The sequence below is a fragment of the Oncorhynchus keta genome, chromosome 30 (assembly GCF_023373465.1).
Source record: "Oncorhynchus keta strain PuntledgeMale-10-30-2019 chromosome 30, Oket_V2, whole genome shotgun sequence".
NCBI classification, from domain to species: Eukaryota; Metazoa; Chordata; class Actinopteri; order Salmoniformes; family Salmonidae; genus Oncorhynchus; species Oncorhynchus keta.
The window spans coordinates 10,997,344-11,020,503 of record NC_068450.1 but is presented as its reverse complement, the minus strand read 5'-3'; the positions used below and the strand labels follow the sequence as shown (position 1 = coordinate 11,020,503).

Here is a 23,160-nt window from a genome sequence, read left to right as displayed (position 1 = left end):
TCACTACGGTGGTTGTCTATAGTGTGGTTGTCTATAGTGTGGTTGTCTATAGTGTGGTTTCTATCACTATGGTGGTTGTCTATAGTGTGGTTTCTATCACTATGGTGGTTGTCGATAGTGTGGTTGTCTATAGTGTGGTTTCTATCACTATGGTGGTTTTCTATAGTGTGGTTTCTATCACTACGGTGGTTGTCTATAGTGTGGTTTCTATCACTACGGTGGTTTCTATCACTATGGTGGTTGTCTATAGTGTGGTTGTCTATAGTGTGGTTGTCTATAGTGTGGTTTCTATCACTACGGTGGTTGTCTATAGTGTGGTTGTCTATAGTGTGGTTGTCTATAGTGTGGTTGTCTATAGTGTGGTTTCTATCACTACGGTGGTTTCTATACTATGGTGGTTGTCTATAGTGTGGTTGTCTATAGTGTGGTTTCTATCAGTGGTGGTTGTCTATAGTGTGGTTTCTATCACTACGGTGGTTGTCTATAGTGTGGTTTCTAGTGTGGTTGTCTATACTACGTGGTTGTCTATAGTGTGGTTTCTATCATAGTGTGGTTGTCTATAGTGTGGTTTCTATCACTACGGTGGTTGTCTATAGTGTGGTTTCTATCACTAAGGTGGTTGTCTATAGTGTGGTTTCTATCACTACGGTGGTTGTCTATAGTGTGGTTTCTATCACTAAGGTGGTTGTCTCATAGTGTGGTTTCTATCACTACGGTGGTTGTCTATAGTGTGGTTGTCTATAGTGTGGTTTCTATCACTGGTGGTTTCTATCACTGGTGGTTGTCTATAGTGTGGTTTCTATCACTACGGTGGTTTCTATAGTGTGGTTTCTATCACTACGGTGGTTTCTATCACTACGGTGGTTTCTATCACTATCACTACGGTGGTTGTCTATAGTGTGGTTTCTATAGTGTGGTTGTCTATAGTGTGGTTGTCTATAGTGTGGTTTCTATCACTACGGTGGTTGTCTATAGTGTGGTTTATATCACTACGGTGGTTGTCTATAGTGTGGTTTATATCACTACGGTGGTTGTCTATAGTGTGGTTGTCTATAGTGTGGTTGTCTATAGTGTGGTTGTCTATAGTGTGGTTTCTATCACTACGGTGGTTGTCTATAGTGTGGTTTATATCACTACGGTGGTTGTCTATAGTGTGGTTTCTATCACTACGGTGGTTGTCTATAGTGTGGTTTCTATCACTACGGTGGTTGTCTATAGTGTGGTTTCTATCACTACGGTGGTTGTCTATAGTGTGGTTGTCTATAGTGTGGTTTCTATCACTACGGTGGTTGTCTATAGTGTGGTTTCTATCACTATGGTGGTTGTCGATAGTGTGGTTGTCTATAGTGTGGTTTCTATCACTACGGTGGTTGTCTATAGTGTGGTTTCTATCACTACGGTGGTTGTCTATAGTGTGGTTTCTATCACTACGGTGGTTTCTATCACTACGGTGGTTGTCTATAGTGTGGTTTCTATCACTATGGTGGTTGTCTATAGTGTGGTTGTCTATAGTGTGGTTTCTATCACTACGGTGGTTGTCTATAGTGTGGTTTCTATCACTACGGTGGATGTCTATAGTGTGGTTGTCTATAGTGTGGTTGTCTATAGTGTGGTTTCTATCACTACGGTGGTTGTCTATAGTGTGGTTTCTATCACTACGGTGGTTGTCTATAGTGTGGTTTCTATCACTACGGTGGTTGTCTATAGTGTGGTTTCTATCACTACGGTGGTTGTCTATAGTGTGGTTTCTATCACTACGGTGGTTGTCTATAGTGTGGTTTCTATCACTATGGTGGTTGTCTATAGTGTGGTTTCTATCACTACGGTGGTTGTCTATAGTGTGGTTTCTATCACTATGGTGGTTGTCTATAGTGTGGTTTCTATCACTACGGTGGTTGTCTATAGTGTGGTTTCTATCACTATGGTGGTTGTCTATAGTGTGGTTTCTATCACTACGGTGGTTGTCTATAGTGTGGTTTCTATCACTATGGTGGTTTCTATCACTACGGTGGTTTCTATCACTACGGTGGTTGTCTATAGTGTGGTTTCTATCACTACGGTGGATGTCTATAGTGTGGTTGTCTATAGTGTGGTTGTCTATAGTGTGGTTTCTATCACTATGGTGGTTGTCTATAGTGTGGTTGTCTATAGTGTGGTTGTCTATAGTGGGGTTTCTATCACTACGGTGGATGTCTATAGTGTGGTTGTCTATAGTGTGGTTTCTATGACTACGGTGGTTGTCTATAGTGTGGTTTCTATCACTATGGTGGTTGTCGATAGTGTGGTTGTCTATAGTGTGGTTTCTATCACTACGGTGGTTGTCTATAGTGTGGTTTCTATCACTACGGTGGATGTCTATAGTGTGGATGTCTATAGTGTGGTTTCTATGACTACGGTGGTTGTCTATAGTGTGGTTGTCTATAGTGTGGTTTCTATGACTACGGTGGTTGTCTATAGTGTGGTTTCTATGACTACGGTGGTTGTCTATAGTGTGGTTGTCTGTCGTGTGGTTTCTATGACTACGGTGGTTGTCTATAGTGTGGTTGTCTATAGTGTGGTTTCTATGACTATGGTGGTTGTCTATAGTGTGGTTGTCTATAGTGTGGTTGTCTATAGTGTGGTTTCTATCACTACGGTGGATGTCTATAGTGTGGTTGTCTATAGTGTGGTTTCTATGACTACGGTGGTTGTCTATAGTGTGGTTGTCTATAGTGTGGTTTCTATGACTATGGTGGATGTCTATAGTGTGGTTGTCTATAGTGTGGTTGTCTATAGTGTGGTTGTCTATAGTGTGGTTTCTATAGTGTGGTTGTCTATAGTGTGGTTTCTATCACTACGGTGGTTGTCTATAGTGTGGTTGTCTATAGTGTGGTTTCTATCACTACGGTGGTTGTCTATAGTGTGGTTGTCTATAGTGTGGTTTCTATGACTACGGTGGTTGTCTATAGTGTGGTTGTCTATAGTGTGGTTTCTATGACTACGGTGGTTGTCTATAGTGTGGTTTCTATGACTACGGTGGTTGTCTATAGTGTGGTTGTCTGTCGTGTGGTTTCTATGACTACGGTGGTTGTCTATAGTGTGGTTGTCTATAGTGTGGTTTCTATGACTATGGTGGATGTCTATAGTGTGGTTGTCTATAGTGTGGTTTCTATGACTACGGTGGTTGTCTATAGTGTGGTTGTCTATAGTGTGGTTGTCTATAGTGTGGTTGTCTATAGTGTGGTTGTCTATAGTGTGGTTGTCTATAGTGTGGTTGTCTATAGTGTGGTTTCTATCACTACGGTGGTTGTCTATAGTGTGGTTGTCTATAGTGTGGTTTCTATCACTACGGTGGTTGTCTATAGTGTGGTTGTCTATAGTGTGGTTTCTATCACTACGTTGGTTGTCTATAGTGTGGTTTCTATCACTACGGTGGTTGTCTATAGTGTGGTTTCTATCACTACGGTGGTTGTCTATAGTGTGGTTGTCTATAGTGTGGTTGTCTATAGTGTGGTTGTCTATAGTGTGGTTTCTATGACATTTCATTTTAAGACAAGTAATTTATTGGTGTGTGTTTGGCTTTTTTTTTATATATATATATATATATATATATTTACACACAGAAGAATAATTACACATGGAAAATGTCTGGCCCCCCTGCAATCAAACTTTACACACCTGGCCCCTGTGAGAATATAAAAGTAGTTGAATATCCCTGATATAGAAACTATAAAACCAACTTACTTGACTGAGAGAGGAGCATCTCCACTCCTATTGGTGTAGTTGACTATTGCATTGAAGGACTGATTGATCCACTGCCATAAGACTACAGCTGGAGTTGTCCTGAGGAGAGAGAGAGAGAGAGAGAGAGAGAGAGAGAGAGAGAGAGAGAGAGAGAGAGAGAGAGAGAGAGAGAGAGAGAGAGAGAGAGAGAGAGAGACTTCAATTAGACTACAGCTGGAGTTGTCCTGAGGAGAGAGAGAGAGACTTCAATTAGACTACAGCTGGAGTTGTCCTGAGGAGAGAGAGAGAGACTTCAATTAGACTACAGCTGGAGTTGTCCTGAGGAGAGAGAGAGACTTCAATTAGACTACAGCTGGAGTTGTCCTGAGGAGAGAGAGAGAGAGACTTCAATTAGACTACAGCTGGAGTTGTCCTGAGGAGAGAGAGAGAGACTTCAATTAGACTACAGCTGGAGTTGTCCTGAGGAGAGAGAGAGAGAGACTTCAATTAGACTACAGCTGGAGTTGTCCTGAGGAGAGAGAGACTTCAATTAGACTACAGCTGGAGTTGTCCTGAGGAGAGAGAGAGAGACTTCAATTAGACTACAGCTGGAGTTGTCCTGAGGAGAGAGAGAGACTTCAATTAGACTACAGCTGGAGTTGTCCTGAGGAGAGAGAGAGAGACTTCAATTAGACTACAGCTAGAGTTGTCCTGAGGAGAGAGAGAGAGACTTCAATTAGACTACAGCTGGAGTTGTCCTGAGGAGAGAGAGAGAGACTTCAATTAGACTACAGCTGGAGTTGTCCTGAGGAGAGAGAGAGAGACTTCAATTAGACTACAGCTGGAGTTGTCCTGAGGAGAGAGAGAGAAAGACTTCAATTAGACTACAGCTGGAGTTGTCCTGAGGAGAGAGAGAGACTTCAATTAGACTACAGCTGGAGTTGTCCTGAGGAGAGAGAGAGACTTCAATTAGACTACAGCTGGAGTTGTCCTGAGGAGAGAGAGAGACTTCAACTAGACTACAGCTGGAGTTGTCCTGAGGAGAGAGAGAGAGAGAGAGAGAGACTTCAATTAGACTACAGCTGGAGTTGTCCTGAGGAGAGAGAGAGAGACTTCAATTAGACTACAGCTGGAGTTGTCCTGAGGAGAGAGAGAGAAAGACTTCAATTAGACTACAGCTGGAGTTGTCCTGAGGAGAGAGAGAGAGAGACTTCAATTAGACTACAGCTGGAGTTGTCCTGAGGAGAGAGAGAGAGACTTCAATTAGACTACAGCTGGAGTTGTCCTGAGGAGAGAGAGAGAGAGACTTCAATTAGACTACAGCTGGAGTTGTCCTGAGGAGAGAGAGAGAGAGACTTCAATTAGACTACAGCTGGAGTTGTCCTGAGGAGAGAGAGAGACTTCAATTAGACTACAGCTGGAGTTGTCCTGAGGAGAGAGAGAGAGAGACTTCAATTAGACTACAGCTGGAGTTGTCCTGAGGAGAGAGAGAGAGAGTTCAATTAGACTACAGCTGGAGTTGTCCTGAGGAGAGAGAGAGAGACTTCAATTAGACTACAGCTGGAGTTGTCCTGAGGAGAGAGAGAGAGAGAGACTTCAATTAGACTACAGCTAGAGTTGTCCTGAGGAGAGAGAGAGAGACTTCAATTAGACTACAGCTGGAGTTGTCCTGAGGAGAGAGAGAGAGACTTCAATTAGACTACAGCTGGAGTTGTCCTGAGGAGAGAGAGAGAGAGAGACTTCAATTAGACTACAGCTAGAGTTGTCCTGGGGGAGGGGGGGGGATACAGACATTGTCATCCTACAAGAAACATGGTATAGAGGAGATGAACCCACTGGTTGCCCTATAGGTTACAGAGAGCTGGTAGTCCCATCCACCAAACTACCAGGTGTGAAACAGGGAAGAGACTCAGGGGGTATGCTAATTTGGCATAGAGCAGACCTAACCCACTCTAGTATATTAGTCAAAACAAGAACATTATACATCTGCTAGAAATGAATAAGGAAATGACCTCAGATAAAAATGTCCTCATGTGTGCTACCTATATCCCCCCAATAGAATCCCCATACTTTAATGAAGACAGCTTCTCCATCCTAGAGGGGGAGATCAATCATTTCCAGGCCCAGGGACATGTACTAGTCTGTGGCGACCTACATGCCAGAACTGGACAATAACCTGACAGCCTCAGCACACAGGAGGACAAACACCTACGTAGAGGTAACATCATTCCCTCCCTTAAAATATGCCCCCCTAGACACAACTATGACAACATAACCAACAAAAATGGGTCACCACTCCTGCAGCCCTGTCGCACGCTGGGTCTGTACATAGTCATTGGTAGGCTTCGAGGAGACTCCTATGGTACCTACACCTACAGCTCATCCCTTGGCAGTAGTACTGGGCTCCCGAGTGGTGCAGCGGTCTAAGGCACTGCATCTCAGTGCTTGAGGCGTCACTACAGACATCCCATTGGGCGGCGCACAATTGGCCCAGAGTCGTCCGGCTTTGGCTGGTGTAGGCCGTCATTGTAAATAAGAATTTGGTCTTAAATGACTTGCCTAGTTAAATAAAGATGAAAAAAACATTTTTTTATAAAAAATACTGTAGATTACTTCATCGCTAACCTCAACCCAGAGTCTCTTACAGAGTTCACAGTCAGTCCACTGACACCCCTATCAGATCACAGCAAAATCACTTCCCTATCAAATCTAAAAATATCAAGCAGACAACCTAAGAAAATTAACAATAATAACAAATGGTTTGATGAAGAATGCAAAAACCTAAGAAAGAAATTGAGAAATCTATCCAATCAAAAACAGAGACCCAGAAAACCCGAGTCTATTCCTTCACTATGTTGAATCACTAAAACAATACAGAAATAGACTACGGAAAAGAAGGAACAGCACGTCAGAAATGAGCTCAATGTAACTGAAGAATCCATAGAATCTAACCACTTCTGGGAAAATAGGAAAACTCTAAACAAACAGGAAGAGTTATCTATTCAAATGGAGATGTGTGGATAAACCACTTCTCCAATCTGTTTGGCTCTATAACAAAGATCAAACAGCAACAACATACACATGATGAATTACAAATCTTATAATTGGCTATAAAAGACTACCAGAACCCACTGGATTCTCCAATTACATTGAATGAACTACAGGACAAAATACAAAGCCTTCAACCCAAAGAAGCCTGTGGTGTTGATGGTATCCTCAATGAAATTATAAAATATACAGTCCACAAATTCCAATTGGCTATACTTATACTCTTTAGCATCATCCTTAGCTCTGGCATCTTCCCCAGACTTGTACATTTCCTCAGTGAAAACAATGTACTGCGTCAAATTGTCAAATTGGCATTTTACCAAATTACCGTACGAAAGACCACGTATTCACCCTGCATACCTTTAATTGACAAACAAACAAACCAAAACAATGGCAAAGTCTTCTCATGCTTTGCTGACTCAATTTGGCATGAGGGTCTGCTATACAAATTGATGGAAAGTGATGTTGGGGGAAAAAACATACAACATTTTAAAAGCAACAGGTAACTTCCACAAAGCTGTGAACAATCTCAGACAAGGCAAGAAGGGCCTTCTATGCCATCAAAAGGAACATAAAATTTGACATACCAATCAGGATCTGGCTAAAAATACTTGAATCAGTTAGAGCCCATTGCCCTTTATGGTTGTGAGGTCTGGGGACCGCTCACCAACCAAGAATTCACAAAATGGGACAAACACCAAATTGAGACTCTGCATGCAGAATTCTGCAAGAAATAACCTCTGTGTAGAACGTAAAACACCAAACAATGCATGCAGAGCAGAATTAGGCCGATACCCGCTAGTTATCAAAATCCAGAAAAGAGTTGTTAAATTCTACAACCACCTAAAAGGAAGCGATTCACAAACCTTCCATAACAAAGCCATCACCTACAGAGAGATGAACCTGGAGAAGAGTCCCCTAAGCAAGATGGTCCTGGGTCTCTGTTCACAAACACAACCAACAGAACCCCAGGACAGGAACACAATTAGACCCAACCAAATCATGACAAAACTAAATTATAATTACTTGACACATTGGAAAGAATTAACAAGAAAACAGAATGCTATTTGACTAGAATGCTACTTGGCCCTAAACAGAGTACACAGTGCCAGAATACCTGACCACTGTGACTGACCAAAAATTAAGGAAAGACTATGTACAGACTCTCAAGAGAAGACAGGCTATGTGCACACTTCCCACAAATGAGGTGGAAACTGAGCTGCACTTCCTAACCTCCTGCCCAATGTATGACCATATTAGAGACACATATTTCCCTCAGATTACACAGATCCACAAAGAATTCAAAAACAAATCCAAATTTGATAAACTCCCATATCTACTGGGTGAAATTACACAGTGTGCCATCACAGCAGCAAGATTTGTGACCTGTTACCACAAGAAAAGGGCAACCAGTGAAGAACAAACACCATTGTAGTAAATACAACCCATATTTATGCTTATTTATTTTCCCTTTTATACTTGAACTATTTGCACATTGTTACAACACTGTATATGGTAATTGAAGTGTCTTGTTATAACACTGTCATTCTAATAGGACAGTCGTGTAACACTGCAATTTTAATAGGACAGTCGTGTAACACTGCAATTTTAATAGGACAGTCGTGTAACACTGCAATTTTAATAGGACAGTCGTGTAACACTGTCATTCTAATAGGACAGTCGTGTAACACTGCAATTTTAATAGGACAGTCGTGTAACACTGTCATTCTAATAGGACAGTCGTGTAACACTGCAATTTTAATAGAACAGTCGTGTAACACTGTCATTCTAATAGGACAGTCGTGTAACACTGTCATTCTAATAGGACAGCCGCGTAACACTGTCATTCTAATAGAACAGTCGCGTAACACTGTCATTCTAATAAGACAGTCGTGTAACACTGTCATTCTAATAGGACAGTCACGTAACACTGCCATTCTAATAGGACAGTCGCGTAACACTGTCATTCTAATAGGACAGTCGCGTAACACTGCCATTCTAATAGGACAGTCGCGTAACACTGTCATTCTAATAGGACAGTCGTGTAACACTGCCATTCTAACAGGACAGTCGTGTAACACTGTCATTCTAATAGGACAGTCGCGTAACACTGTCATTCTAATAGGACAGTCGCGTAACACTGTCATTCTAATAGGACAGTCGTGTAACACTGTCATTCTAATAGGACAGTCGCGTAACACTGTCATTCTAATAGAACAGTCGCGTAACACTGTCATTCTAATAAGACAGTCGTGTAACACTGTCATTCTAATAGGACAGTCACGTAACACTGCCATTCTAATAGGACAGTCGCGTAACACTGTCATTCTAATAGGACAGTCGCGTAACACTGCCATTCTAATAGGACAGTCGCGTAACACTGTCATTCTAATAGGACAGTCGTGTAACACTGCCATTCTAACAGGACAGTCATTCTAATATAACAGTCGTAACACTGCCATTCTAATATAACAGCCATTCTAATAGGACAGTCGTATAACACTGTCATTCTAATAGAACAGTCGTGTAACACTGTCATTCTAATAGGACAGTCGTGTAACACTGTCATTCTAATAGGACAGTCGTGTAACACTGCCATTCTAATAGAACAGTCACGTAACACTGTCATTCTAATAGGACAGTCACGTAACACTGTCATTCTAATAGGACAGTCGTATAACACTGTCATTCTAATAGAACAGTCGCGTAACACTGTCATTCTAATAGGACAGTCGTGTAACACTGTCATTCTAATAGGACAGTCGTCATTCTAATAGAACAGTCGTGTAACACTGTCATCTAATAGGACAGTCACTGTCATTCTAATAGAACAGTCGCGTAACACTGTCATTCTAATAGGACAGTCGTGTAACACTGTCACTGTCATGTCATTCTAATAGGACAGTCGTATAACACTGTCATTCTAATAGAACAGTCATTCTAATAGGACAGTCATAAACACTGTCATTCTAATAGGACAGTCGTGTAACACTGTCAGTCTAATAGGACAGTCATATAACACTGTCATTCTAATAGGACAGTCGCGTAACACTGTCATTCTAATAGGACAGTCGCGTAACACTGTCATTCTAATAGGACAGTCGCGTAACACTGTCATTCTAATAGGACAGTCAAATAACACTGTCATTCTAATAGGACAGTCAAATAACACTGTCATTCTAATAGGACAGTCGCGTAACACTGTCATTCTAATAGAACAGTCGCGTAACACTGTCATTCTAATAGAACAGTCGCGTAACACTGTCATTCTAATAGGACAGTCGCATAACACTATCATTTTAATAGAACACTGCTGCTCACTTGTAGAAGGTCATCATACAGCCAGTGATGGTCATGTTCATGGGGACCTGAGCAGACATGCGGCCAATCAGGATCATCTTCTCTCCGGTGTCTGGGTGGAAGGCTGAGTCAAAGATATACTTGGCTCGCCATAGCTCGTCCTCTGTCAGCCCGGGGGACATCACACCTTGCCTGGGAGAGAAAAGGGGGGATTCAAAGACAAATAGCAAGTGATTAGCTGAGCCTGTTTACTCTTAGTAGCAACACAAGTTTAAACAAAACCCTGTTCGTTGCACACAACCTGTATTTGATAAACATTGTCCCAAATGTACCAGTGTAGAAGCCTTCAATCTCTTACCAAGCAACATTGCTCTGTGTATTCAATGTTGCATCATAGAATGCAACCATGTGTTGTCTTTCTGGTTCATCAATAGTTAATTAAGGGTAAACTGATCCCAGATCTATGCCAATATGCCGGAAGTCAATTCTATCAGTTGCTCTCAGCTCAGTTAAAGGTTGTTTCCAAACAGCAAAACCAGGAGGAACCAGATCCCAGGAGAAACCAGAACCCAGGAGAACTAGAGAAAACCAAAAGGAACCAGAACCAACGAGAACTAGGCACAACCAGGATGAACCAGAACCAACGAGAACTAGGGACAACTAGGGAGAACCAGAACCAAGTACAACTAGGGAGAACCAGGAGGAACCAGAACCAAGGACAACTAGGGAGAACCAGGAGGAACCAGGACCAAGGACAACTAAGGAGAACCAAAAAGAACCAGAACCAATGTGAACTAGGGAGAACCAGAACCAATGTGAACTAGGGAGAACCAGAACCAAGGACAACTAAGGTGAACCAGGAGGAACCAGAACCAATGTGAACCAGGAGGAACAGGAACCAATGACAACTAAGGAGAACAAAGAGGAACCAGAACCTATGTTAACTATGGAGAACCAGGAGGAACCAGAACCAAGGTGAATGAAGGAGAATCAGAAAAAAAACAGAACCAATAAGAACCAGGCTCAGAATACACTACCGGTAGTCACTGATGACTTTGTGTGCATTCTCTAGTTGTTCGTTGGTGAGCAGGACGTTGCGGGGGTCTGTAACGGTGAAGAAGTGTTTGGCCCGGCCCATAAACGTCCCTTGGTCCCATCGAGGCTCCTTGATGTTTATGGAGGTGGAGATTTCTGTCGTCATGGTTATCTGAAAGAACACAACAACATTGTAATAGCAAAGATCATTTATTTTGTCCATCCTGTAAAACATTCACAACACAGACAAGTTTTATTGTCCCAGATGATTTATCTATCAGCTCTCGACTAAAATTCATAAATTAGCCTAGCTACTGTCAGAGGAGGTGAAATTCATAAATTAGCCTAGCTACTGTCAGAGGAGGTGAAATTCATAAATTAGCCTAGCTACCGTCAGAGGAGGTGAAATTCATAAATTAGCCTAGCTACTGTCAGAGGAGTTGAAATTCATAAATTAGCCTAGCTAGTGTCAGAGGAGGTGAAATTCATAAATTAGCCTAGCTACTGTCAGAGGAGGTGAAATTCATAAATTAGCCTAGCTACTGTCAGAGGAGTTGAAATTCATAAATTAGCCTAGCTACTGTCAGAGGAGGTGAAATTCATAAATTGGCCTAGCTACTGTCAGAGGAGGTGAAATTCATAAATTAGCCTAGCTACTGTCAGAGGAGGTGAAATTCATAAATTAGCCTAGCTACTGTCAGAGGAGGTGAAATTCATAAATTAGCCTAGCTACTGTCAGAGGAGGTGAAATTCATAAATTAGCCTAGCTACTGTCAGAGGAGGTGAAATTCATAACATCCTCCTGAATAAAAGCTTTGGAAAAACTGTAATAAGGTGTCCCGATGTTAAGTTTCTTCCCACAAGATTAGTTCCCACAAGATTAGTTCCCACAAAGTGTGGCACTCACAGGAACAGTTCTAAACAGCATTAAGTCAATGTCATCTGGGTCCCCAGTCCTAGACTTAGAGACAAGGGGAATAATGCAACACAAATCACAAAAAGCTAAACAAAAGGGCTTGACTATTGTATTACCTGGGAGCAAACTAACCCTGAAACAGCATTCCAGTTATTCTATTTCATTCTGAGACTAGAGGAAAAACTGGTTTTTAGATATTTTTGCAAAAAAAGGTAAAGGGCTCTGAATACTTTCAGAATGCTGAATACTACTTACACATCAGCCAGAAATCACTCACTGTATATCACTTACACATCAGCCAGAAATCACTCACTGTATATCACTTACACATCAGCCAGAAATCACTCATTGTATATCACTTGCACATCAGCCAGAAATCACTCACTGTATATTACTTCCGGGTTGGCCAGAAATCACTCACTGTATATCACTTGCACATCAGCCAGAAATCACTCACTGTATATCATTGCACATCAGCCAGAAATCACTCACTGTATATTACTTCCGGGTTGGAGCGAGCGGTCGCATCGGCACTTCGCTCCGCAGGTAGTATAACTTTTTCACTACATTTCATTATAGTACAACGGTTTGATTTGTCTAATCTTAGCAATTTCTTCTTAGCTAACTACATAGCCGTCTTTGTATCAAAGATAATTGCATAATTATCGTATTTCGTCGTCCTAACGTAGTCTTCACTGCTATTTGCCCAGCAGCTAGCCAGCTAGCCAGCTAGCATACGCCCACCGATTAGCAGCACTGTAGTAACTATTACACTCAACTGAACGACTTGATTAGTGTAGTGTTAGCTAGCTACATAGCTGTCTTTGCTGTCTTCGTATCCAAGATAATTGTGTAGTTTAGAGTGTGTAGTCTTAGAGTGATTATCTTAATTTACCGAGGTTAGCTAGCCAGCTATTTGTCGTCCTTAACGTAGGAGACTCTGCTAGCTAGCCAACAGCTAACAGCTAACAGCTAGCCAACGTCTACTGAATAGAACTCAACAACCCGGTGGCATTCACAGGTAGTATCACATTTTCATTTCATTTCATTACAGTACAACGGTTTGATTTGTTTGATCGTAGCTAGCTACATAGCTAGCTACATAGCCGTCTTTGTATCAAAGATAATTGTGTAGTCTAGAGCAATTTTCTAGGTTAGCTAGCCAGCTATTGTCGTTCTTTTAACGCAACGTAACGTAAACAACACTGCTAGCTAGCCAGCTAGCCCCCGAATAGCAGCACTGCAGAAACTATTACACTCAACGGAACGACTTGATTAGTGTAGTGTCAACAACGCAGCCACTGCCAGCTAGCCTACTTCAGCAGTACTGTATCATTTTAATCATTTTAGTCAATAAGATTCTTGCTACGTAAGCTTAACTTTCTGAACATTCGAGACGTGTAGTCCACTTGTCATTCCAATCTCCTTTGCATTAGCGTAGCCTCTTCTGTAGCCTGTCAACTATGTGTCTGTCTATCCCTGTTCTCTCCTCTCTGCACAGACCATACAAACGCTCCACACCGCGTGGCCGCGGCCACCCTAATCTGGTGGTCCCAGCGCGCACGACCCACGTGGAGTTCCAGGTCTCCGGTAGCCTCTGGAACTGCCGATCTGCGGCCAACAAGGCAGAGTTCATCTCAGCCTATGCCTCCCTCCAGTCCCTCGACTTCTTGGCACTGACGGAAACATGGATCACCACAGACAACACTGCTACTCCTACTGCTCTCTCTTCGTCCGCCCACGTGTTCTCGCACACACCGAGAGCTTCTGGTCAGCGGGGTGGTGGCACCGGGATCCTCATCTCTCCCAAGTGGTCATTCTCTCTTTCTCCCCTTACCCATCTGTCTATCGCCTCCTTTGAATTCCATGCTGTCACAGTTACCAGCCCTTTCAAGCTTAACATCCTTATCATTTATCGCCCTCCAGGTCCCCTCGGAGAGTTCATCAATGAGCTTGATACCTTGATAAGCTCCTTTCCTGAGGACGGCTCACCCCTCACAGTGCTGGGCGACTTTAACCTCCCCACGTCTACCTTTGACTCATTCCTCTCTGCCTCCTTCTTTCCACTCCTCTCCTCTTTTGACCTCACCCTCTCACCTTCCCCCCCTACTCACAAGGCAGGCAATACGCTCGACCTCATCTTTACTAGATGCTGTTCTTCCACTAACCTCATTGCAACTCCCCTCCAAGTCTCCGACCACTACCTTGTATCCTTTTCCCTCTCGCTCTCATCTAACACCTCCCACACTGCCCCTACTCGGATGGTATCGCGCCGTCCCAACCTTCGCTCTCTCTCCCCGCTACTCTCTCCTCTTCCATCCTATCATCTCTTCCCTCTGCTCAAACCTTCTCCAACCTATCTCCTGATTCTGCCTCCTCAACCCTCCTCTCCTCCCTTTCTGCATCCTTTGACTCTCTATGTCCCCTATCCTCCAGGCCGGCTCGGTCCTCCCTCCCGCCCCGTGGCTCGACGACTCATTGCGAGCTCACAGAACAGGGCTCCGGGCAGCCGAGCGGAAATGGAGGAAAACTCGCCTCCCTGCGGACCTGGCATCCTTTCACTCCCTCCTCTCTACATTTTCCTCCTCTGTCTCTGCTGCTAAAGCCATTTTCTACCACTCTAAATTCCAAGCATCTGCCTCTAACCCTAGGAAGCTCTTTGCCACCTTCTCCTCCCTCCTGAATCCTCCTCCCCCCCCCCTCCTCCCTCTCTGCAGATGACTTCGTCAACCATTTTGAAAAGAAGGTCGACGACATCCGATCCTCGTTTGCTAAGTCAAACGGCACCGCTGGTTCTGCTCACACTGCCCTACCCTGTGCTCTGACCTCTTTCTCCCCTCTCTCTCCAGATGAAATCTTGCGTCTTGTGACGGCCGGCCGCCCAACAACCTGCCCGCTTGACCCTATCCCCTCCTCTCTTCTCCAGACCATTTCCGGAGACCTTCTCCCTTACCTCACCTCGCTCATCAACTCATCCCTGACCGCTGGCTACGTCCCTTCCGTCTTCAAGAGAGCGAGAGTTGCACCCCTTCTGAAAAAACCTACACTCGATCCCTCCGATGTCAACAACTACAGACCAGTATCCCTTCTTTCTTTTCTCTCCAAAACTCTTGAACGTGCCGTCCTTGGCCAGCTCTCCCGCTATCTCTCTCTGAATGACCTTCTTGATCCTAATCAGTCAGGTTTCAAGACTAGTCATTCAACTGAGACTGCTCTTCTCTGTATCACGGAGGCGCTCCGCACCGCTAAAGCTAACTCTCTCTCCTCTGCTCTCATCCTTCTAGACCTATTGGCTGCCTTCGATACTGTGAACCATCAGATCCTCCTCTCCACCCTCTCCGAGTTGGGCATCTCCGGCGCGGCCCACGCTTGGATTGCGTCCTACCTGACAGGTCGCTCCTACCAGGTGGCGTGGCGAGAATCTGTCTCCTCACCACGCGCTCTCACCACTGGTGTCCCCCAGGGCTCTGTTCTAGGCCCTCTCCTATTCCCGCTATACACCAAGTCACTTGGCTCTGTCATAACCTCACATGGTCTCTCCTATCATTGCTATGCAGACGACACACAATTAATCTTCTCCTTTCCCCCTTCTGATGACCAGGTGGCGAATCGCATCTCTGCATGTCTGGCAGACATATCAGTGTGGATGACGGATCACCACCTCAAGCTGAACCTCGGCAAGACGGAGCTGCTCTTCCTCCCGGGGAAGGACTGCCCGTTCCATGATCTCGCCATCACGGTTGACAACTCCATTGTGTCCTCCTCCCAGAGCGCTAAGAACCTTGGCGTGATCCTGGACAACACCCTGTCGTTCTCAACTAACATCAAGGCGGTGGCCCGTTCCTGTAGGTTCATGCTCTACAACATCCGCAGAGTACGACCCTGCCTCACACAGGAAGCGGCGCAGGTCCTAATCCAGGCACTTGTCATCTCCCGTCTGGATTACTGCAACTCGCTGTTGGCTGGGCTCCCTGCCTGTGCCATTAAACCCTACAACTCATCCAGAACGCCGCAGCCCGTCTGGTGTTCAACCTTCCCAAGTTCTCTCACGTCACCCCGCTCCTCCGCTCTCTCCACTGGCTTCCAGTTGAAGCTCGCATCCGCTACAAGACCATGGTGCTTGCCTACGGAGCTGTGAGGGGAACGGCACCTCAGTACCTCCAGGCTCTGATCAGGCCGTACACCCAAACAAGGGCACTGCGTTCATCCACCTCTGGCCTGCTCGCCTCCCTACCACTGAGGAAGTACAGTTCCCGCTCAGCCCAGTCAAAACTGTTCGCTGCTCTGGCCCCCCAATGGTGGAACAAACTCCCTCACGACGCCAGGACAGCGGAGTCAATCACCACCTTCCGGAGACACCTGAAACCCCACCTCTTTAAGGAATACCTAGGATAGGATAAGTAATCCTTCTCACCCCCCCTTTAAGATTTAGATGCACTATTGTAAAGTGACTGTTCTACTGGATGTCATAAGGTGAATGCACCAATTTGTAAGTCGCTCTGGATAAGAGCGTCTGCTAAATGACTTAAATGTAAATGTAAATTACTTACACATCAGCCAGAAATCACTCACTGTATATTACTTACACATCAGCCAGAAATCACTCACTGTATATCACTTACACATCAGCCAGAAATCACTCACTGTATATCACTTACACATCAGCCAGAAATCACTCACTGTATATCACTTGCACATCAGCCAGAAATCACTCACTGTATATTACTTACACATCAGCCAGAAATCACTCACTGTATATCACTTACACATCAGCCAGAAATCACTCACTGTATATCACTTACACATCAGCCAGAAATCACTCACTGTATATCACTTACACATCAGCCAGAAATCACTCACTGTATATCACTTACACATCAGCCAGAAATCACTCCTTTCTAGGTAACGTCTCTTATGTTACCACAAAATCATGTCACAATTGCTGCCCCTTGAGAGGAATGAAAAACCAAGAACACACTGTGATAAATTCTTCTTGAGATTAATTTAACAGGACAACTGATCCAGTAGAATGTTGCTATGGAAACAGGCCTGGCTGACCTGACACGGGTTTTGAAGAGCTAAATTGTACTGAACCTCATAACTCCCCCCCACCCCCAAACCCACCACCCTACCCTCCTACCCCTTTCTCTCGCTCTCTCTATGGGGTCAAAGAATGGATGAATTGTGTGTTAACAGCCTAGTCATTGGCACGAAGATAGGCTATCACTCATCTTCATTCTAATTTAATTAGGCCTAATCAACATAGGCTATATTTATATGGGCATGTCAATAAAACAGTTTAATGTAATTGAAACTACATTATGCTGTGTTAAAATAATCTCTCATAACCTAGACAAGGCACCTTGTCTAGCAGCCAGTATGGCTACATGTAGTGTGACAGAACTTCTGCACTTTGCCATGCTACTGCATTTTTTCTCTTTCATATCAAATGGACGTAATGTTGTTGTTTTTTTAAATCACAGAGAGGTGAAATAATCACGACATTCACAAGATACAATGTAACCCAGTCTGGACTAGATTCTATTAACCCGTTGTTACAATGTAACCCAGTCTGAACTAGATTCTATTAACCCGTTGTTACAATGTAACCCAGTCTGAACTAGATTCTATTAACCCGTTGTTACAATGTAACCCAGTCTGAACTAGATTATATTAACCCGTTGTTACAATGTAACCCAGTCTGAACTAGATTCTATTAACCCGTTGTTACAATGTAACCCAGTCTGAACTAGATTATATTAACCCGTTGTTACAATGTAACCCAGTCTGAACTAGATTCTATTAACCCGTTGTTACAATGTAACCCAGTCTGAACTAGATTATATTAACCCATTGTTACAATGTTCTATTAACCCAGTCTGGACTAGATTCTATTAACCCGTTGTTACAATGTAACCCAGTCTGAACTAGATTCTATTAACCCGTTGTTACAATGTAACCCAGTCTGGTCTGACTAGATTATATTAACCCGTTGTTACAATGTAACCCAGTCTGAACTAGATTCTATTAACCCGTTGTTACAATGTAACCCAGTCTGAACTAGATTCTATTAACCCGTTGTTACAATGTATCCCAGTCTGAACTAGATTCTATTAACCCGTTGTTACAATGTAACCCAGTCTGAACTAGATTCTATTAACCCGTTGTTACAATGTAACCCAGTCTGAACTAGATTCTATTAACCCGTTGTTACAATGTAACCCAGTCTGAACTAGATTATATTAACCCGTTGTTACAATGTAACCCAGTCTGAACTAGATTCTATTAACCCGTTGTTACAATGTAACCCAGTCTGAACTAGATTCTATTAACCCGTTGTTACAATGTAACCCAGTCTGAACTGGATTATATTAACCCGTTGTTACAATGTAACCCAGTCTGGACTAGATTATATTAACCCATTGTTACAATGTAACCCAGTCTGAACTAGATTATATTAACCCATTGTTACAATGTAACCCAGTCTGAACTGGATTATATTAACCCGTTGTTACAATGTAACCCAGTCTGGACTAGATTATATTAACCCATTGTTACAATGTAACCCAGTCTGAACTAGATTATATTAACCCATTGTTACAATGTAACCCAGTCTGAACTGGATTATATTAACCCGTTGTTACAATGTAACCCAGTCTGGACTAGATTCTATTAACCCGTTGTTACAATGTAACCCAGTCTGAACTAGATTCTATTAACCCGTTGTTACAATGTAACCCAGTCTGAACTAGATTCTATTAACCCGTTGTTACAATGTAACCCCCGTTGTTACAATGTAACCCAGTCTGAACTAGATTCTATTAACCCGTTGTTACAATGTAACCCAGTCTGAACTAGATTATATTAACCATTGTTACAATGTAACCCAGTCTGAACTGGATTATATTAACCCTAGATTGTTACAATGTAACCCAGTCTGAACTAGATTATATTAACCCATTGTTACAATGTAACCCAGTCTGAACTAGATTATATTAACCCATTGTTACAATGTAACCCAGTCTGAACTGGATTATATTAACCCGTTGTTACAATGTAACCCAGTCTGAACTAGATTCTATTAACCCGTTGTTACAATGTAACCCAGTCTGAACTAGATTATATTAACCCGTTGTTACAATGTAACCCAGTCTGAACTAGATTATATTAACCCGTTCTATTAACCCGTTACAATGTAACCCAGTCTGAACTAGATTCTATTAACCCGTTGTTACAATGTAACCCAGTCTGAACTAGATTATATTAACCATTGTTACAATGTAACCCAGTCTGAACTGGATTATATTAACCCGTTGTTACAATGTATCCCAGTCTGAACTAGATTCTATTAACCCATTGTTACAATGTAACCCAGTCTGAACTGGATTATATTAACCCGTTGTTACAATGTAACCCAGTCTGAACTAGATTCTATTAACCCGTTGTTACAATGTAACCCAGTCTGAACTAGATTCTATTAACCCGTTGTTACAATGTAACCCAGTCTGAACTAGATTCTATTAACCCGTTGTTACAATGTATCCCAGTCTGAACTAGATTCTATTAACCCGTTGTTACAATGTAACCCAGTCTGAACTAGATTCTATTAACCCGTTGTTACAATGTATCCCAGTCTGAACTAGATTCTATTAACCCGTTGTTACAATGTAACCCAGTCTGAACTAGATTATATTAACCCGTTGTTACAATGTATCAGGTGTTGTATCCATCCAGTTCCAGTTTGCTGCAGATGTAATGGGGACATTTTGAAATGCATGTCTCTGTCTGTAACCCGCTACACACACACACACACACACACACACACACACACACACACACACACACACACACACACACACACACACACACACACACATCAGTCTGTTGCAAATATGACTTGTCGGTCACTTACAAACAACAACAGTTGTTATAAATCTAACTTCCTCTGACAAAAGGTCAACCAGTCAGACTTCCTGTGGGTCAAATCCTATGCAACAATAGGCTGAAGGCCTAATACAAAGGCAGTGTTGATTTGATCATATTTGTTATGCCTCTACAAAATCTGAACTATGACAAGGGGCGGTTTCTCTTAACGCCCGCTACGTTAGGTGGCTTCTGATCTAAAGACCTCTCTTCCAGCCCCACGTTTTAACCAAATCACTGGCCTCCATGGCTACATGTTAACCCATATTAACTACATTGTAACGTTTTTCTTATGCTACAATGGTTGTACCAAAAGCATAGCCACACAGCTGCATAACACTGTGCAAGAACCGGCCAGCTCTGGTTTGAGAGAGGCTCAGTGAAATATAGCCTACGATAATTCTCACCATTTTGTCAGATGAACCGACCGTGCAAATGGATCCGGGCGAACAATACTACCATTGGCTGGATCGGTTAAATTGATCAACCGAAGCAGACCAGCTTGATCCGAAGCTAACCACTGCATGTGGACCGTTACATCTGGATACCAAGCCAACGTCCAACACCGTGCAAACGCCTAAAGAAATGTAATATCTCCGCTAATAGCCTATTATTCAAAACATATGTTTCAGCCCAGCTGTGCGTGCCTGTTTCAACTACAGCCCTAGCGTTCTGCCTGCCACATCCTCAGATTCAGTCATCTAGTTGCCCACTAGGCAGGCAGGCAGTAGGACTATCCCTCCGTTCCCTGTTAACCATCCAACCCAGATGCACGACTCCAGAATAAGTGGTATCAAATTCCAACATGTGGAAACGTGTGTTTTAAAGGGTATCCAGCCACTTACTAAGCTCCGGTCCTCGTCTGCCACGATCACAGCAGTCTTCTGCCAGAGACGTCCCTGAACAGTGAGCTCGTTCAACGAAGCTAATTTGACAAGTATGCATCGGCTACTCAGCACCAATAGATCCACAGCAGCGGGCACGGAGTTCCTTTCACAATAAAATCCCAACATTAAATACATGCAAATAAGCAGACCAAAATCATATAAATATCTAGATTTTTACGGGAGTCCAAATCATAGAAATATAATATATTCTTTATCTAGCCCCAAACATTTTCATGGACAGGTTTATCATATATTAAAAGTCAATGGCATCTAATACATTCCTTCCTCAGACAAGGACTTTTATTAGTAAATGATTTTTTTAGGTGACGTCTGTCTGCTACTCCCCTGCCAGTCACGTGAAATCCATAGATTAGGGCCTAAATCATTTATTTAAATTGACTGTTTTCCTTATATAAGCTGTATCTCGCCAAAATCTTTGAAATTGTTGCATTTATACTTTTGTTCAGTATAATTGATGACAATAATACAATATCCTTATACGGCCCATAACGGTCTGATACCTTATGCTAGAGTGCATGGTAGCTTATATAACTTGGCTTGTAAGTGAAATTGCCATGAATGTTTCACTTTTGGCTCAGAAAATGGGGGGGCGGGGCGGGGTAATGTTCAACTTCAAGGGCAGCGGAAGGAAAGCTGGTTCTCCAATAGTCAGCTCTTTTAACTCATTGCTAATGGATCGTGCAGTTGTAAATCAGTTGTAGGCTGCTGTACACTGGGCCTTCGATTTTACAAAATACAAATGAAGTGGAACCATAGAGAAACATGAACTAACATTATCAATCATATGTAAAAATGTCCTCTAATAAACATATCCACATTGTAATGTATCCACCCGATCTTTACAGCCATTCAATCTCCTGGAGATTGGACTATAGTGTGAAGGAAGTGCAAAAAAAAAAAAACAGTTCAAGAATGTAAGGACTTTACTGCCATCTAGTGGTCCGTTTTGGGAGTACATGTGACTCATTCTCACTCAGAAGTAGAACAAAGCATCAACTGGTTAGTCATTTGTAATAGAGCCTCAGAGTGGAGGTGTCACGATACCCATAAACCTAGCGGCCAAACAAGGAAATTGGAATTTTAGAAACACTTAAAATAAGGGCTGTGTTGGCTTATCCTGGCGTCCCGTTTTAATAACCGTATAAATCTCTCTCGGACAAGGTGACTTTTATCAGTATATTCGGCTGTATGTGCTCTCAGATTCGAAAATGCTATTTAGCATGAAAGTAGACATCATGCAAGACTACAAATCCCTGCACATCATCTCTAGCTGACATATTTGTTAACAGGTATTGTGCCAATTTAAAACTTACACATGACAGTTCAGAATTGTCCATTTAAGGAAATGTAGCCAATTTATTAATGACTAAATTTAGCTAACATTAGAATCCAGAGATGATTCCCTTTGCCTCGATTCCCAGTCTCATCCAGATCATCATGGTATTTGTATTTCTTTATGATAGCCACATTAGCGTTTCATTTGTTGAGGGGTAAATACAGGCGAAAATATTGATATTTGTTGATAAGTCACCTTGTCCTACAGAGATTTACACAGTTATCAAAACGTTACCCCAGGGTAAGCCTACATTGAACGCAGCCCTTATTTGATGTGATTCTAAAATCCCCTGTGGGAAAAATGAATGGTGAAAAAACAATTGGAACCATTTCCTTGTTTGAATGCTAGGTTTGATGTGTATTATGACTCGTACTCTATAGAAGTGACATTACATGCTGACCAGACCTCTCGCGCACGTGTGTCCACCTCACGTGCATGTTGATTTTGTCCACCCACACCGGACACGATCAGGACATGCAGGTTGAAATATCAAAACGAACTCTGAACCAACTATATTCATTTGAGGACAGGTCAAAAAGCAGTAAACATTTGATTTATTAATACACAGATAAAAGGGTCAACTGAGTTTGTTTCTAGTAATCTCTCCTCCTTCAGGGTTCTTCATTGGACTTTATATGGCGGTTGGCAACCAACTTTAAGATGCATTACCACCACCAACTGGACTGGAGTGTGGACAACCGAGATCCCAGTTGTCTTGAAAGCACAATTATACAAATTAGTGCAACATTTATGGAACATCACAGGGCAGGCAATTTTGCATGACAGAATCTGGGTCCTGTTCAAATACACAACATGTATTCTCTTCTCCTGCATTCCTAGGGACTCCTAAGTGGCATGGTTGTTTAGGACACTGCATCTCAGTGCAAGAGGCGTCATTGCCGAACCTGGTTCATAATGCAGGCTGTATCACATCCAGCCGTGATTGTGAGTCCAATAGGGCGGCGCACAAATTGGCCCAGCGTCGTCTGGGT

At 42.8% G+C, this 23,160-nt stretch overlaps 1 protein-coding gene across 2 annotated transcripts in view; it reads right to left on the bottom strand.

The window, feature by feature from the left end:
• The window catches only part of LOC118376384 (sideroflexin-1), a 35,836-nt gene extending 14,902 nt beyond the window's left edge, over positions 1-20,934 (bottom strand). Inside the window, exons 1-4 of one of the 2 annotated variants that reach the window (XM_052487552.1) lie at positions 20,770-20,934; positions 11,088-11,257; positions 10,072-10,242; positions 3,724-3,822 (exon numbers count right to left, since the gene is read on the bottom strand). In XM_052487552.1, coding sequence (XP_052343512.1) covers positions 3,724-3,822; positions 10,072-10,242; positions 11,088-11,251 — 434 coding nt within the window. In that variant the 5' untranslated portion in view covers positions 11,252-11,257; positions 20,770-20,934. The remainder of the gene's footprint in view (positions 1-3,723; positions 3,823-10,071; positions 10,243-11,087; positions 11,258-20,769) is intronic. The other variant, XM_052487553.1, reaches the window with a different exon arrangement.
• Between the last annotated feature and the right edge of the window lie 2,226 nt (positions 20,935-23,160).